Raw genomic sequence first — 14,131 nt, 5'->3', positions numbered from 1 at the left:
GGGGGCCGGCCTCCGGGGTCCCGCCCCCCCCCCGCCCCCCGCCGTTCTGCCGATACATGCCGGGAAGAGCAGCGGGGATTGGAGGGGACGCAGACCGCCGCATCCAGCGGAGAGTATAGACCTGGGATCGGAGAGAACACAGAGCTGATGAAACACCGGCTCTGGGGGAATGCAGCTCAACTAATCGATAATTAAAATAATTGACAACAGTTTTCATTATTGGTTATCGGTTAGTTGTTTCAGCCCTAAAACAAACCTTGAGGCGTTTCTCGAGGAACTTGACTCCACCATCGGCGCCGTAAGGGAATTCATATGGGAAGCTCCAATCCCGGACGAGGAAGATCAAAGACTAGAAAAGGAGAAAAAAAAGAACATTATGAATGGAAACTTATACTGAGAGATATAAGGGGGCTGCCATTGCTAAGCCCCACCCCCGGACATCCTAGTTGCCTGTCTGTCTCTGACCTCAATAGCTTTAATGGGGTTTACTTAGAAAAAAATCCCATAGCTATTCATAGAGTGAAACAGCATGTACATTCACTCTGTGTGAATAATCCAGTGTTCACTTATTCCTTTTAGGCAGTTTTTGTACAATGTATAAAACCGTTGCTGGTTTTATACATTGCTGGCATGACATCAGCTATGGTTTTTGTTATCACTCCAATTCAAGAGCTAATACAAGCCAATGGGTCCTGACCCCCCAGAGGCAGACTGTCTACGCATACGCGGGTTTACGCATGTAGGGCCATAAATGGGTATACAGCCGCCTGTGTAGGGCCGCAAATTACCTAAAGGGCCTGGAATGGATTTTGGGGTGAACCCCACGCATTTTTTTTGTTTTGTTTTAACTTGACAGTCATTTTGGTGTCACCCCCTCTAAAAAGTCGGGCACTTGGAGGATTGGAGGAACAGCAGACTGATGAGCTCATCTCTCTGTCACTCTGCTCTCTCCTCCAATCAGCATGCCTCTTATTAGCACTGATTGGCTCCTTGTGTTGTCCCTCTCTACCAGTCTGAGCTAGGGACTGCAAGAACTAATACCAAGTCAAATTCAGGTACTTACACTGCTTGTATTTAAACATGACATTTAATAATGTATGAATGAACACAGAGCGGCATTCTATCTGTCCGGAGTTGCGCTTTAATATCGCATGTCACAGGTTGCGGAGCAATGTCTGGCCGCAGATCATTGTGACTTATCAGTAAAGACGGCTGCATCGATATCTGCGTGTGGACAACGTCCCGGTCCCCGCCCACCCGGGGGAAGATTCCTGGGAAGGACTCCAGAATAACTTGTGATTGGAAACATGTGTGACAAGACAGCGGCCGCCCCCGAGAGACTTCCCAACGCCACCGTTCCTTATAGAGAAGACATGTTTGTGACATTTCCTTCCGGCCGGCCAGCTGGGGCTCCGACCCGCCAGGGGAAAGGCTGAGATACGTGACCGCGAGAAGCGCGCACTGAGCTACGAGGCTCCGTCTATGCAGATGGCGATCGTGTGCACAGCGTCACTTGTACAATAAAGTTGTATCAAACCATCAGAATTTTTATCCATAATGAGTCCAGATCAAAAAAAATAACATTGAACAAATAAAGACCGGTCACTGCTGCTCTCTTTCCTTGTGCAGGGAGACTGGTCCTGTCTCCGCCCCTCCTGTAGTTTTCTGCAGACAGCATGTAGTGGGTGGGGCCTGCTTAGTCCCTCCCACAGCTCTGCTCTCTGCACAGGCTCTGTACAGCACAGTAATGATGTCACTTGTACTCTTGTATGGTAATAACTGGGTATGGAAAGGCACTTGGTGCACCAAAAGTAGATTTCTATCCTTTGTGGAATATATTTAAATGAAAGTATTTAGGGGGCGAGGAGTTCACCTTTAATTTAGATCTCACCATTAATGGGAGGAGGTGGGGCACGGTCACAAAGATAGATCTGAAGTCTAAATATATACGTTGTATCTCCACCCTGCTGAGAGTTTCAGTGCTGCTGACAGGGAAGGGCAGTGAGCTGATCTCAATGTGACGCACCCTGAAAACTATGCAGCTGAAATCTGGTTAGAAAGTCTCCAGAAAGCCGGATTAATATTCCGAGCGACACCCACATTGCACAGACTCGGCTCCCTCCGGGGGAGGACGTTGTAGTCCAGCTGTGTTTGTTTGTTGGCTGCAGCTGGAACGTCTCTACATCAGAGTCAGTGACAGAATGCTGGCCCTGGAAGGGACCCGCGTCACACACACAGCCAACCCTGAGCCAAGCAGCAAAGAATTCTGGGAAATTCAGCTTTACTCGGCACGAGTATACATTGAGGGGAATTTATCAAAACTGGAGCAGACAAAATCTGGAGCTGTTGCCTATGGCAACCAATCAACTTCTCTCTTCATTTTGTCCACATAAGATTTGAAAATGAAAGAGAGAAGCTGATTGGTTGCCGTGCACAGGTGCTTCAGATTTTGTCTGCTCCAGTTTTGATAAATTCCCCTCATTGTGTCCTATATATACCAGGTAGAGACAGAGGCACCGGCACTCCAAAATGATAAGCAAACGTCTATTTATTGACGTGCAGTATAGCAGATAGCAACGAACGTTTCGGGGTCACAGAGGATCCCCTTCCTCAGGCAGAAGCATACCATGCTTTTGCCTGAGGAAGTATGTTTCTGCCTGAGGAAGGGGATCCTCTGTGACCCCGAAACGTTCGTTGCTATCTGCTATACTGCACGTCAATAAATAGACGTTTGCTTATCATTTTGGAGTGCCGGTGTCTCTGTCTCTACCTGTGATCATAACAGATGCCACCCGTTGACTACCGCAGCACCCGCTTCTTGAAGGGATTTGGCGGTCAGGAGTGCGATGGGACCATGGACTCTCTATATATACCAGGGGCACATGGGTGATTTTTCGGCACATGTCCCACGCCTGAAATCATTAGCGCTCAATTGTCCTCATCGGGACACATAAGTGGCATCTGAAGCAAGCTCGTGTCTGATATTTTTGCAGTTCTCTTATTGGGGTGATTTATCTTCTCTTTCCTGTCGAGGAGACACAACAAGAAGAGTGGAAATCTCTCCAGATTGAGAGGAAATCTCCTCTTAGACAGTTATAACTTAAAGCAGAACTCCAGACACAAAAACATTCATTAAAAAAAATCCTTCATAGTCACAGAGGCTATAAAGCTGCTTTGTGTGCCGTGAATGTCTTTGCAAAACCCAGATATTAGCTTTTAAATGTGGCAGTGACATGTTTACTGTGCTGTACATAGCCTGCGCCAAGCAAAGCTGTGGGAGGGGCCCAGTATGTCACAGTCACTATACAGGAGGGGGCAGAGAGAAGACCAGTCACTCTGCACAAGGAGAGAGAGCAGCAGTGACCGGTCTTTATTACAGGAAGGGGGGTGGGGACAAGAAAAGAAAGAAAGAAAGAAATAAAAACGAAAGAAAAAAAAACAAAGAAAGAGAAAAAGAAAGAAAGGAAACGAAAGAAAATAAAACAAAGAAAGAGAGAGAGAGAGATAAAGAAAGAAAGAAAAAATAACAGACTGAGAAAGAAAGAAAGAAAGAAAGAAAGAAAGAAAGAAAGAAAGAAAGAAAAGAACAGACTGAGAAAAAGAGAGAGAAAGAAAGAAAGAAAGAAAGAAAGAAAGAAAGAAAGAAAGAAAGAAAGAAAGAGAAAGAAAGAAAGAAAGAGAAAGAAAGAGAAAAGAATAGACTGAGAAAGAAAGAGAAAGAAAGAAAGAAAAAAGAACAGACTGAGAAAGAAAGAAAGAAAGAAAGAAAGATAAAAGAACAGACTGAGAAAGAAAGAAAGAAAGAAAGAAAGAAAGAAAGAAAGAAAGAAAGAAAGATAAAAGAACAGAGAAAGAAAGAGAAAGGAACAGACTGAGAAAGGAAAGAAAGAAGGGGAAGGGGAGAGAGAGAGAGACAAAGAAAGGAACAGGGTGAGGAAGGAAAGAAAGAAAATAAGAAAAGAATCATCGCTTTAAAAACCAAAAACTATTATGTTTAAGAAAATGAATTGGAAGGAAGAGAGAAAGAAAAGAATCAACACTAACAAATAAAATATATTATGTTTCAAAAAAAAAAAACTGAATAGAAAATCACGATGGATTGCTCTTAGTTAGAACCCACATGGAGTGCAGACAGACTTGTACACACAATTAAAATGCTCGGTCCTTTGTTATCAATAGATGTATACAGGTGGAGCAGTGCCACCTAGTGGTGATAATAAACTCTGTAATAACAATGTACACTTGAAAGTCCTCTTTGCCCTTATTATTATTATTGTATTATACAGGATTAGTATACTTCTTAAAGAAAAGGGTAAAAATGTAATAGTACTAATAATAGTAGTCATATTTTATGAGAAAAAGAAGCAATTGTTATCCAAATGTTATCCAGTTTTGCATGGATCTATTTTAAAGCTGAAGTTTGCTTGTATTTTGCAGGCTCTCTCTGACTTGCTGCAGCTTCTAATACACATTTTAAGAAGCTCACAGTGTGCAGTGATATCAGAAGAAGCCATTTCAGTCCAGGAGAGGAGCCGGGACAACTGTGCAAGACTGAAGGGAAGGGCGGAGGTCAGATATAAGACTGAAGGGAAGGACAGAGGTCAGATATAAGACTGAAGGGAAGGACGGAGGTCAGATACAAGACTGAAGGGACAGACGGAGGTCAGATACAAGACTGAAGGGACAGACGGAGGTCAGATACAAGACTGAAGTGAAGGACGGAGGTCAGATATAAGACTGAAGGGACGGACGGAGGTCAGATATAAGACTGAAGGAAAGGACGGAGTCAGATATAAGACTGAAGGGAAGGACGGAGGTCAGATATAAGACTGAAGGGGAGGACGGAGCTCAGATATAAGACTGAAGGGGAGGACGGAGGTCAGATATAAGACTGAAGGGGAGGACTGAGGTCAGATATAAGACTGAAGGGGAGGACGGAGGTCAGATAGAAGACTGAAGGGGAGGACGGAGGTCAGATAGAAGACTGAAGGGAAGGACGGAGGTCAGATAGAAGACTGAAGGGGAGGACGGAGGTCAGATAGAAGACTGAAGGGGAGGACGGAGGTCAGATATAAGACTGAAGGGAAGGCCGGAGGTCAGATATAAGACTGAAGGGAAGGCCAGAGGTCAGATATAAGACTGAAGTGAAGGCCGGAGGTCAGATATAAGACTGAAGGGAAGGCCAGAGGTCAGATATAAGACTGAAGTGAAGGACGGAGGTCAGATATAAGACTGAAGGGAAGGCCAGAGGTCAGATATAAGACTGAAGTGAAGGACGGAGGTCAGATATAAGACTGAAGGGAAGGACGGAGTCATATATAAGACTGAAGTGAAGGACGGAGGTCAGATATAAGACTGAAGGGAAGGCCGGAGTCAGCTCTAAGGTATCATGAAATTGCCCCTTCTCACTTTCCTCACTTTATGCTTCACCAAAGATAAATCAAATATTTGCATTGATTGGTTTTGTATAGGTTTCACTTGGCTCAGCACATAAGGTAATAGAATGCCGCACTTTGTACTACATTATTAAAGGCATTTTCTTGGTTTGTCAATATCTGTCACACCTGACCCAGTGGAAGGATGAGATCTATATATAGTAGATGACACACTGACCTGGAACGGTTTCAGGAACGTCTCCTCCATAGCCAGTCTTCCGTACTCCGTGAACAGCTAGATGCAGACAAGGACAAAGGTGATCACTGTGAGTTCTGTATGGAGTCCATATGACATTTCATAGACACATGCATGGATAGTGTTAGGATTATCAGGGCTCTGCTGTAAGCCCCACTAGAGTGCTGATTCACAAGTACCCATGTACCCCAGTACATCCAGGAATACACAAGATATCAAAACAATATCCTGCTCACGAGCTAACAAGGTGATGCAAAGTGCAATCACTGCATGCAACGTCCAACCAGATTTCAGTAGGCTGGAAAAAAATAGAATGAATAAGATCTGGATGGTCACTGCTATGTACCAAAACTTTGTGCTACCATTTCAAATACGTCTGACATCCTGTTTAAATTCGTCCAGCAACACTGCATTTACGTCCCTTCTCTGTGAATTAATCAACTGATGTGAGAATGGGGCCAGCTTTCGTAGGGTGATTTTTCTTCTGGTCGAATGTTCTTCAATAGGTACATTCATGATGAACAGAGTGAATGGATAAAATACGGCATTATGGCAATTAGATGGAGCTGAGGATCATAGGAAATAAATACGTTAGGAAGGAGATACAATGTTACAATTCACAAGGCAGCTGGAGGAATGATCATATAAATGTAACCATTGCTGTCCCCGTAGTACTTGTGGTTATATTTATGTGCCAATTCCCTCCAGTGGTCTATTGAATTGTAACATTGTATCTCCTTCCTAACGTATTTATTTCCTATGATCCTCAGCTCCATCTAATTGCCATAATGCAGTATTTTCCCCGATCACTCTGTTCTTTATGAATATACCTATTGAAGAAAACACTTGACCAGAAGAGAAATCACAAGGGTTGCACTGATAACGGTTTTCCGGTATCGAGTACCGATATTTTACTTTCGGTACTCGCTGATACCGAGTACCGGTACTGGTGCTTCCGCTGGCATGGAGCCGGCTTTCCGGGCAATCGGGAAGCTGGGCGCTGAGTAATGACATGCCGCCCAGCTTCCTAATTGCCCGGGAAGCCAGCTCCATGTTGTTTGGCTGGCTCGATTGTGGTTGGCCGAGAAACCAACTTGACAGTCATTCAGCATGGAGCCGGCTTCCCAGCCAATCAGGAAGCTGGGCAGCGAGTAATGACTCGCCTCCTGGCTTCCCGATTGCCCGGGAAGCCGGCTCCATGTTCCCCTACGGCACTGCCGGTCAGAGGAAATCTTCCTCTGACCGGAAGTTCCAGTATCGGGGAAGGTATCAGAGCATTTGGGCGAGTACCAGTACTCACCTAAATACTCGGTATCGGCACCGTTACTATTATCGGTATCGGTGCATTCCTAGAAATTACACTAAAAACATTCATTTTTGCCCCTTTCTCACAACCGCTGGTTAACTTGCACAACACAAATGCACATGCATTATTCCTGGATGATTAAGCTATGGAACCTTTTTATAAATAGAGCCAAACAATGAGATCTCCCTGCCATAGTTCCCGGCTCTGCTCCTGGATCTTTGAGTGTTACCACCCACCTTGGAGCGTTCCAAGTCCTCCTGTTCCATTCAACATGATATAAAATAGATTTAAAAAGCAGCAAGGGCGGTGGGAAATGCTCAGAATGGGCACAGCCGCTGTGCAGATCCAGAAACTCACCAGTATAGGTCCTGAGATATACATGATAAGATCCTACCGGGTTATTTAAATGACCGGCATCTCCTAAACACTAAAATATCCGTTTTGGGCAGACTGATTCTTTAAAGGGAAACCATGGAAAGGGTTCTGAAAGAAGTATCTATGCAGAATGGGAGATGAGTGTTCCAAATAGTAATCAATCAGATGTTAACATTTACATGGCAACCTGCAGAAGGAAGCCGGCAGCTTGAGTATAATTGGTTGTTATGAATACTCGCTCTTTCTATGGATATAGTCTGCGTGTTGCTAAGCTAGACATTGTGTGTTCTGCATAGATTCCGCAGTGTCAGACACAAGTGAGTCACACAAGTGGAGTAAGAAGCATTGCACAGCCATGCTGCAGAGATGGGGGTGACAAAGAGCCTGGATTTCTTATCTCAATCTTTAGTTGCATTCCATCCATGACTGCTACATTGTAACTCATTGACATGTGCTCAGTTTACAGGCAGACTAATTACCTGCTCTTCCCAGGGAGCAAAACATTGAATTCAGATCATATTTTTTTAGGTAAGGAAACGCTTACCCTGAAATCTGTTAGCTAAATATTCAAGACCCATTCATGTGCTTTAACATGCATTGCCACAGTCAGGGCCGGATTTCCCACATTCCAGCAAATACTTTATTTGAAGTGCGTCTTTCTTATGTACACCTTGTGCTCAGTTTTGGACAATAAATGCACAAAGTTTCAGGTTCGTCTCTTTGTAAATTAGCCCCATTACCATTGTTGTATTATCTTTACCTGTAGATGCTGCAGATCGTCTTCCTGAACATTCTGTGACAAGTTGTAAACCTTGAAAGTAAAACATATAAAGAACTGAATGTCTGTGTTCATGGAATAGTATAACAGGTCAGCTTACATTCATTTCTGTGTGTGACGAAGAAGCAGCTTTCTGCTTCTTCATCACACTCTACTGGCACTTCAGTGGCACTATAGTACACTACACTACACTGGCACTACAGTACACTACACTGGCACTACAGTACACTACTGGCACTACAGTACACTACAGTACACTACACTGGCACTACAGTGGCAATACAGTATAGTACAGTACACTACACTGGCACTACAGTACATTACACTGGCACTACAGTACACTACACTGGCACTACAGTGGCAATACAGTACAGTACACTACACTGGCACTACAGTACATTACACTGGCACTACACTGGCACTATAGTACGCTACACTACACTGGCACTACAGTACACTACACTGGCTCTACAGTACATTACACTGGCACTACAGTGGCAATACAGTACAGTACACTACACTGGCACTACAGTACATTACACTGGCACTACACTTGCACTATAGTAGGCTACACTACACTGGCACCCTTAGTACATTACACTGGCACTATAGTACGCTACACTACACTGGCACTACAGTACATTACACTGGCACTATAGTACACTACACTACACTGGCACTACAGTACATTACACTGGCACTATAGTACGCTACACTACACTGGCACTACAGTACACTACACTGGCAATACAGTACACTACACTGGCACTACAGTGGCAATACACTGGCACTACACTGCCCCTACAGTGGCAATACAGTACACTACACTGGCACTACAGTGGCAATACAGTACACTACACTGGCACTACAGTGGGAATACAGTACACTACACTGGCACTACAGTGCACTACACTGGCACTACAGTGGCAATACAGTACACTACACTGGCACTACAGTGGCAATACAGTACACTACACTGGCACTACAGTGGCAATACAGTACACTACACTGGCACTACAGTGGCAATACAGTACACTACACTGGCACTACAGTACACTACACTGGCACTACAGTGGCAATACAGTACACTACACTAGACTGGCACTACAGTAAACTACACTGGCACTAAGTATCAAACTACCATTCTACAGACTTCATGCCACTGCCCCGTCTCTTGCCTGCTCTTTTGACCATGGGTAATCCATATTAGTGAGAACTTCTTCGACACCCCTCCTTTCTCAAAAGCTGGCCATACACTTTGCAATTGCCTTGTACAATTTCCTTTAGGCCTGCCAACAACTATGCCATACAAGATCCTTCAGCTGGCCATACACATGGCAGTTTGGCAGCAAGCTGGCATAAGCCCATGTATGAATGGTTCTTGCCATAACTGCCACATAATTATTCCCCTTATGTTACGTACATTACCAATTACAATGGTCACCAGGACAAACAGAGAGGGTGAATCTCCCCAGTGGATACATGGGCAGCAGAACATAGTTCAAACTATTCCCTACACTGTCCAATGCAATCATTTTATTTGAGAGTAAAAAAGTCAAAATGCAAAACGTAACACTTGGGGCTTCAAGAATATATACTGTATGTAAGTGCAATCAATTGGAAACAGGATGTTCTCCACATTAAAGGGGATGCCAAAAGGGTCTCCGTATGCAGGAATCATTATCAGGCATGGAGAACAAAGGAGCGGAGCCCAATCATAAAGGCATATACAAAGCCCAACACTGGTAAATTACCCAACAGTGAGAGAACAAAAGAAGCAAAGAAAGGAACAACAAAAGACCGAAAAGACAGAAATGAAGAGTAAGTACAAAATATATATAAACAAAAGGCAAAGGGGAGTAAGTTCCACAGCAAAAAAGGGGCGGGAGAGGTCAAGGGGAAGAGAACTTGGGGCATCCAGACCATGGTGTTCGACACTTTAAAAATGTCTGCTGACTCTTATAAGATCACCGAGAGATATGGTCTATGTCAACACTGTTTTAGTTGACCAAATGGTTGTCACCACTGTATCAGGTTTTCTGGAAGTATAAGAAGGTCACACCTGAATGGAGCTGATCATGGTGCTGAGGGCGAACACAGTGGCTGAGTCCCTCAGGGTTGACTGACTGTCGAACGTTCCTTGAGTGTCCATCAGTAACACGGCCACCTGGAAGACAGATATCAGTCAGCATCTCTCTCTGAAGACTTCTAAATATGATCAAGGGTCAACTGTGACACCCAGCCATTACCGTTTTCCCATCAGGCTTCTCCACCAAGAAGACTTCGCTCCATATCTGGATTCCGGTGGTCTCCCGCTCAGAACCGCCTCTCCAGGAGAAACCAGATAGCGGTTCATTATAATCCCCAAGCCAGTCAACGGGTTCCTGTAAATAGATAAATATACATTTTTAGGCTCTATAGATCGATTATTATGGACCTGTGAGGCAGATTAGGAATTAGGGTGAAGTCAGATGAGATTTTAATGTTGTGTCTGACCTGTCTGCTGTAACCTGATGTACAGATTAAAGCACCTTTGTGGATGGAAAAGGTATTTGGTGAGTTCAGCTCTCTGATAAGGATTATATCTGCTTATACAGGCCAGGCATCAGGTCTCAGAAAGGGATAAATCGCTATTACAACAATCGGAGTCAGAATAGGCTCCATGTTCCCCTATGGCACTGCTGGTCAGAAGAAAGTTCCGGTATCGGAGGTAAGTATCGGAGCATTTGGGCAAGTACTGGTCCAAATACTCGGTATCGGCATTGATACCGATAGTAGTACCGCTACATTAAACAGCATTTAGCCAACTCTTCACATAGCTCTCTTTGGAAGGGTTTTAATGGAAACTATCAAATGTTTAGTTTAATATTTACATTTTCTATATATTTTTGCATGGCAAAGGATTCCCAGAGCACTTTAGGGCTATAGGAGAGATAATGTGACATCCCTTCCCCTTCCGCTCCTCCTCCAATCACAGAATGTATTGTATTCTTTTAAAAAACAACCAAGATGTTTTGTGATTGGAGGATAGTGAAAAGGGGTGGGTGATGCGACCGGAGCACTGTATAGCTCGGGTCACATCTCTCCCTCGCTTCAATGTCCGGTAGCTCGGCATTATGGGGGGTCCCTGGTTCGAATCCCGGCCAGGTCACTATCTGCAAGGAGTTTGCCTGATCTCCATGTGCTTGCATGGGTTTCTTCCGGGTACTCCGGTTTCCTCCCACACTCTAAAGACATGCTGGTAGGTTAATTGGCTCCTCTCTAAGTTGGCCCTCTATGTATGTGAGATAGGGACCTTAGATTGTAAGCTCCTTGAGGGTAGGGACTGACGTGAATTGGCAACTATGTAAAGTGCTGCGTAAATTGTCGACGCTATACAAATACCTGTAATAAATAAATTAAAGGAGAACTATGAGATGAGTGCTTCTCACTCACCTCATAGTTCTAGCCGACCTGTGAGACTGTCACAGGTCGGCTCAGTAGGTTGGGCAGGTGAGCGAACACATAGCGGCGTTCGCTCACCTCTCGATCCTGTCACGGCTCTCTGCCGTGACAGGGAAAGGGCTGGATTCCCCCCGCTCCGATCCGCCAGCGCTGACTGGCGGAACGGACGGGGGAGGGTACAGCTGGCTCTGCCTCTAGATAGGCAGAGCAAGCTGTCACTCACGCAGCTGGGCGGATCTCGACGTTGGGATCCGCTCCGGCTGCGGCGTCTCAGTATACCGCGAGCTGTAGCTCGCGGTATACTGAGCTTAGGGTAACGGGAGGACGCTAGTTTGTGTCCTCCCGTTACCCTAAGGAGAACTATGGGGAAAAGCCCTGACCCCATAGTTCTCCTTTAAGTGCAGGGCGCGGCATGCTGCAGGGTAAGATTTTCTTTTGCACACAACACGCGGATTTTTAATACCCGACACCCCCGGTGCGCTGTGTAAATGATCATTCTACCTGGAGTGTGGCTTTAAGCACATCACAGCTTTAGGGTAACAGGAGAAACCAGAAGTGAAAATGTTTACGTACGGTTTTGTACATATAGCGCAGCATGAAGTCCATGAGGAATGACTTTCCTTTCCTGAATGCTCCAGCTACAGACACCGCCACGACCTCCTTGTCCCTCACAACCTCCGAAAGCAAGATGCGGTTCAAAGCCACTTCATCCAACTCAAAGGAATGGTCGTCCTTTACTACCAGGACCTGCACTGGGTGCGCCTTCTTCTCATACTCTTCCTCTTCCGAGCTCCAGTCATAATTGCGATCAGTGAATCCTCCTGCAGACAAAGGGAGACCGCTCTAGAATATAACGCAACAAACTACAAGTAGATGTAAACCCGATTTACTAAAATCTCAAATGAGCCTTACCACGTTATTGTCATTTCAAAAGTCATTGTTCAGTCTGAAGCTTTCATTGCAATAATACCTGGTGCTCCTGCCATAAAGATCCTTCACTTCCTGTTGGAGGGTGAAACTTCCTGTCATAGGGTGACAACGCCCCTGTGCCTGTCTCCTAATTGTTTTTGCATTGTCACTCCCCCACGTTCTTTCCCAATGGAGACTACAAGCAGCCTTTTCAACACATCACACAACCATGGTCCAGTATTATCACCATGAGGAAACCCACCTGGAGAAATTCCATGCAGCCATTGATGGGGGGGGGCATGTAGACAGGAAGTGGCAGCAGAGAGGCTGCAAGAGATCGGCAGCAATGAGATGCAACAAAGGATAAAAAAAACTGTCAAAAAGTATTTTATGTAAAAATGACTGTTTGAGATACACACAGCTGATTGGTCGCCATGAACAACTGCTGCAGATTTTGTCTGCTCCAGTTTTGATAAATTCCCTTCCTTGCTCTGTAAAGTAGGGCGCAGGGTGAGGCAATGGTAGAGTTGGGCACGTCATTTTGTGTGCATATCGCAGAAATGTTCATGTGCAGTGTCACAGTCCGGATAGCAGAAAAAGATGAGATCTGCAATGCCGCAGACCCTCCCAACACGACATGTTCCCGGAATGTAGAATCTAATGGAGTTTCCACACACAGGCGACACTGGCTGCAATTACTGGATAATAAATGAGAGAGATGGAGGCGGGGGCCGAGCCGTCCAGATAGCGCTGTAAAAGTAGGAGTGGATGGATCGGGATGTCTTCACTTAACCAGGGCCAGCCATGTTCAGCCACACACACAGGGCCACTTAAAGCCGAACTCCGGGATAAGAGAATGTTGTCCTCATACAAGAGTCATGTGTATTCTTCTTGAATCTTGGGGAGTTTTGTGTATTTCTTCCAGATCTGTGCGGTAATCCAGTGTGAGACCTCTTGTAATAAAGACCGCTCACTGCTGCTCTATTTCCTTGTGCAGGGTGACTGGTCTTGTGACTGGTCTTGTCTCCACCCCCTCCTGTAATAAAGACCGCTGGGCCAAGCTTCAGTATCTTGCTAGTCGGCCCCGCTGGCTCTCATAATACCGGAACAATCTGATTGGATGCCGGCATTGTTCAGGTGTTTTGAGAGCCAGCAGGGCCGACTACCAACATACTGAAGCTTGGCCCAGAGGGAGATTCCTCCATACACACAGTTTAGCGTAGATGGAGGAATCTGTTGCACCTTTTCCATCTGACCAGAGAAAGTCTGCAGATAATCTATAGGTGTATGGCCAGCTTTAGGCAGAGTCTAAAAGCAAAAACCTAACACTTGGCATTCTCTTTACAAAGCCAATAAAACTCTTTTTGACATCTTTGTCACAGGTGCATTCCATATTAAAATTATGTAAAATAAAGAATTTATACAATTCACAAACAAATCCATACCATACGCTTCAAAATGTTTAGTCATCAACACACATTTTATATAAGGACACCACCATACAATTCCCTTGATATAGATAGATAGATAGATAGATAGATAGATAAGATATATATAGCCCCCATCGCCTTTAGTGATGTGGCTACTAGACATTTAGTGAGAGCTGGGGCTGTAGTCAGCTTGGCTTTATTATAGTGGCATTTATCTGGTTAATTCCAGGTGTCTCTACCCCCCCCCCCCCCCCCCCC

At 44.9% G+C, this 14,131-nt stretch overlaps 1 protein-coding gene across 1 annotated transcript in view; it reads right to left on the bottom strand.

Moving 5' to 3' along the window:
- ATL1 (atlastin GTPase 1) overlaps window positions 1–14,131 on the bottom strand; it is a 34,324-nt gene that overhangs the window by 17,657 nt on the left and 2,536 nt on the right. The window contains exons 2-7 of the mRNA XM_018558383.1: window positions 12,108–12,355; window positions 10,340–10,474; window positions 10,153–10,257; window positions 8,073–8,123; window positions 5,614–5,670; window positions 257–349 (exon numbers count right to left, since the gene is read on the bottom strand). Of these exons, the coding sequence (XP_018413885.1) occupies window positions 257–349; window positions 5,614–5,670; window positions 8,073–8,123; window positions 10,153–10,257; window positions 10,340–10,474; window positions 12,108–12,355 (689 nt within the window). The remainder of the gene's footprint in view (window positions 1–256; window positions 350–5,613; window positions 5,671–8,072; window positions 8,124–10,152; window positions 10,258–10,339; window positions 10,475–12,107; window positions 12,356–14,131) is intronic.

Source organism: Nanorana parkeri, unplaced genomic scaffold, assembly GCF_000935625.1.
Source record: "Nanorana parkeri isolate BGI_ZX_2015 unplaced genomic scaffold, ASM93562v1 scaffold335, whole genome shotgun sequence".
NCBI classification, from domain to species: domain Eukaryota; kingdom Metazoa; phylum Chordata; class Amphibia; order Anura; family Dicroglossidae; genus Nanorana; species Nanorana parkeri.
The sequence above is the reverse complement of the archived record's forward strand: the minus strand, read 5'-3'. Positions and strand labels throughout refer to the sequence as shown.